Source organism: Morone saxatilis, unplaced genomic scaffold (assembly GCF_004916995.1).
Source record: "Morone saxatilis isolate NCDOM2014 unplaced genomic scaffold, NCSU_SB_2.0 Contig8, whole genome shotgun sequence".
Lineage (NCBI taxonomy): Eukaryota > Metazoa > Chordata > Actinopteri > Moronidae > Morone > Morone saxatilis.
Genome location: NW_023340257.1, coordinates 416414 through 419394, shown reverse-complemented (window position 1 = coordinate 419394; position 2981 = coordinate 416414). Strand labels below are relative to the sequence as shown.

Below are 2981 nucleotides of genomic sequence, written 5' to 3'. Positions count from 1 at the left end.
CGGAGCAATTTCTGATACTGGTATTGGAACAACTCTAGTCTTGATTGGCTTGATCTGCAACAATAAATTAGCATTCTAAGGGTTATTGGCATTATAATTAGAAAGAAAAGCATTATAAGGCTCAAAATTGTTTTGCGTCTCTAAACAGATTTTGTTTTTTTGGCCAAAAATGGCTCTTTTGACAGTAAAGGTTGCTTTAGATAGTATGAGCAGTGTACTACCATAGTTGGTAATGTACTGTATTCTTAGGTCATTGATTCCCAAACTGAGGGTTGCAAGGCCTTTGTGATTTTAAGGGGTCGAAGAAAACTTTAAAAAATGTAAATAGAGTAGGCCTATATCTCAGAATTCCATTTATTCCTGAATTCATTACATTCAAAACTAAATGAAATTGTTGTTTATAGAATGTTATTTATACTATCAATTCAACAGAACAATGAGAAGTAAACACTGAAAGTCAAAAAAAGAAACTCATTACTGTATACTAGTATGTACTAAAAACAAGTTCCTAAAAATATCAAGAAAACTCATCTCTGATCAACAATTACATTCAATAACTATACATAAGGTTCCACCTGTACCCAAACTGAACCAGTTAAACATCTGAGATCTAACTAATTAATAATAAAATTATTATAGTTATATATTATATATTATAGTTTGTAAATGCTGGGTCTCTTTAATTAGATTTTTAATAGGAGATGTCCATCCTAAGCCTATCCTAAAGATCAGTTTGAGCATGTTTTGTCCACCTCAGCCCGCTGCTGCTGCTTTCCTTGGCGGCAGTCAGGCTCTACACTGCGAGCATTCCGTTCGCATGAGAGCGAAAAATAGTGTGTGAGAATGTGAAAACAAAAAAAATGAGTATTTTCACATCCTAAACATTACACAGACATGCTACACTTTGCTACACTCAGACTTTGACTCTGTCTTTCATTAACTAATGTAGTGCAGTTTACAAAACAGGAAGCAGCTCCTCATTTTCATCCAGCACTGGTTGGTTAATATGACAAGTGTTGGTGGCAGATCATATCAGTGACACTAATTAACGGGAATTCTGTGAGTAGTTTGTTAACCGGAAAGAAATAAACTTGTCTGACTGGTTAAAGCGCTCTCTGCATTCCAGTGTCTGTACAGAGCCAAAGATGTTTTGTAAGGGATGAACCTTCACTCTATAACACCACCATACAACCGTAAATGTACTTTTTATAGTTCAAACAACTCCAAAGATAGGTCTTCTCTCTAGCAGATTGTGTTACATAAGGTCAGGAGTTGCATGCTCCAGTTAAGTTCGTATTGATATCATTGAAATAATTTAAGCAAAAAATCTTAAAAAGTTTTGAGTATCTGGATTATAATTTTTTATAAAAAAAAAGGTTACTAAACCAGCAGGCAACAGCTGCTATTTGAATGTGTCAAATACATTTTCAGTGAGCATTTAGATAAATAAGAATTGCATCGTACTCAGGATATATGTAATTTTTTTATCATATTTATCATGAAAGAAACAACATCTATCATGGTAAATGGTAGGCTTTTTAAAAGAAAAATATACTATTTTAAAGAGTAACAACTGTGTTTCCATGTCCCATTGAAAAGGTTCAGAAAGGATGTCATCCACATACCTGGAGAAGCCCTTCCCACAGACAGAGCAGATGTAAGGCTTGTGAACTCCACCGTCATGGGAGCGGACATGGTATGTCATGCGATCCTTCCTCTTGAACCTCTGCTGGCAGATGGGACACTCGAACGGCTTCTCATCAGAGTGTGACAGCTTGTGGCGGTTGAGGTGGTACACATCTCTGAAGGCCTTACCACACATGTCGCAGCCGTGATTCTTTTTCACTGGTTTGGGGGGCTTTTTGGGGATACTCTGTTGCTGTTGGTGCTGCATTGGGGTCATGATGCTAGTGCCTGTGGATGTTGACGTGGTGGCTGTAGTCAGGATACCAGCTACAGTAGTAATGTATGAAGGATTTCCGCTATTCTCACGTGGTACAGTGGATATGAGCGGCACCATGGTGGGGGCTGTTTGTGTCTTCTTAGGCCGCGAAACCATCTTAATGCCAGTGTGGCAAGACTCATGCCGCCGCAGGTGGTAGCTGTCTCGGAAGGCCTTGTTGCAGTAGCCACAGATGAAGGGTGTCTTTGATTTAGGCTCCTTTTTCACCACAGCTATTGGAGGCCCTCCACCACCTCCCCCGCCAGTCCCACTAGCAACATTGTCTTTAAGAAGTTCTGCAGCACTGACAGGGGGTTTCTGGTCCAAGGGAATGGGCAGCACCGGTTTCTGATCAGGTGGCTCTGTTCCAGAACTGAGCAAAGGCAAGAGGCTGTTCCCGGCTACTTGGTGCTGGTGATGCAGAGCCTCATTGGCCTGCTGTAATGAAAAAGACATAACATTGCTAGCTTAGTTAACTGACAGGTCAATAGGGCACGCCATATGTTAAGCTTATAGTGGAACACCCCCTGCTGGACCACAAGGCAAATTACTTCAAACAGTCTGCTGCACTTATAAACTGTACATTTTGAATAAAATCGACAGTCCAAGGAAGCATGTAGCAACCTTTCTGAAGGACTGGATGAAAAACCGTGTGCTATGTCTTGTATATTTTATTAAAAAAAAAAACCCCAAAAAAAACCACTATGTTTCATTATGGTAGGGTTTGTTGAGGTCAATTAATGTATTGGATTGCATTAGATTATAGGTGTACCTAATAAACCAGTAACTGTGTACATCATACAAACATTCTAAAGACATACATTAGAGGTTTCTAAATGTTAAACACAACAAACACATTCTGCCCCCTTACAGGAAATGAATCTGTATGTGAAGATTTAACTGATAGGGAGCTGTTCAGCATCAGATTCAGTATACACTAGGGGTGGGTAAAAATATTTATACATCAATGCATTGCAATTAGGGCTGGGCGATAAATTGATTTTATCGATTAATTCGAATTTGTAGTTAAACACGATTT

General features: G+C 39.0%; 1 protein-coding gene across 1 annotated transcript in view; it reads right to left on the bottom strand.

Moving 5' to 3' along the window:
• The window catches only part of LOC118341349 (vascular endothelial zinc finger 1-like), a gene marked incomplete in the record, with an annotated part of 22678 nt that overhangs the window by 10747 nt on the left and 8950 nt on the right, over nt 1–2981 (bottom strand). The window contains 1 exon segment of the mRNA XM_035679599.1: nt 1626–2380. Coding sequence (XP_035535492.1) covers nt 1626–2380 — 755 coding nt within the window.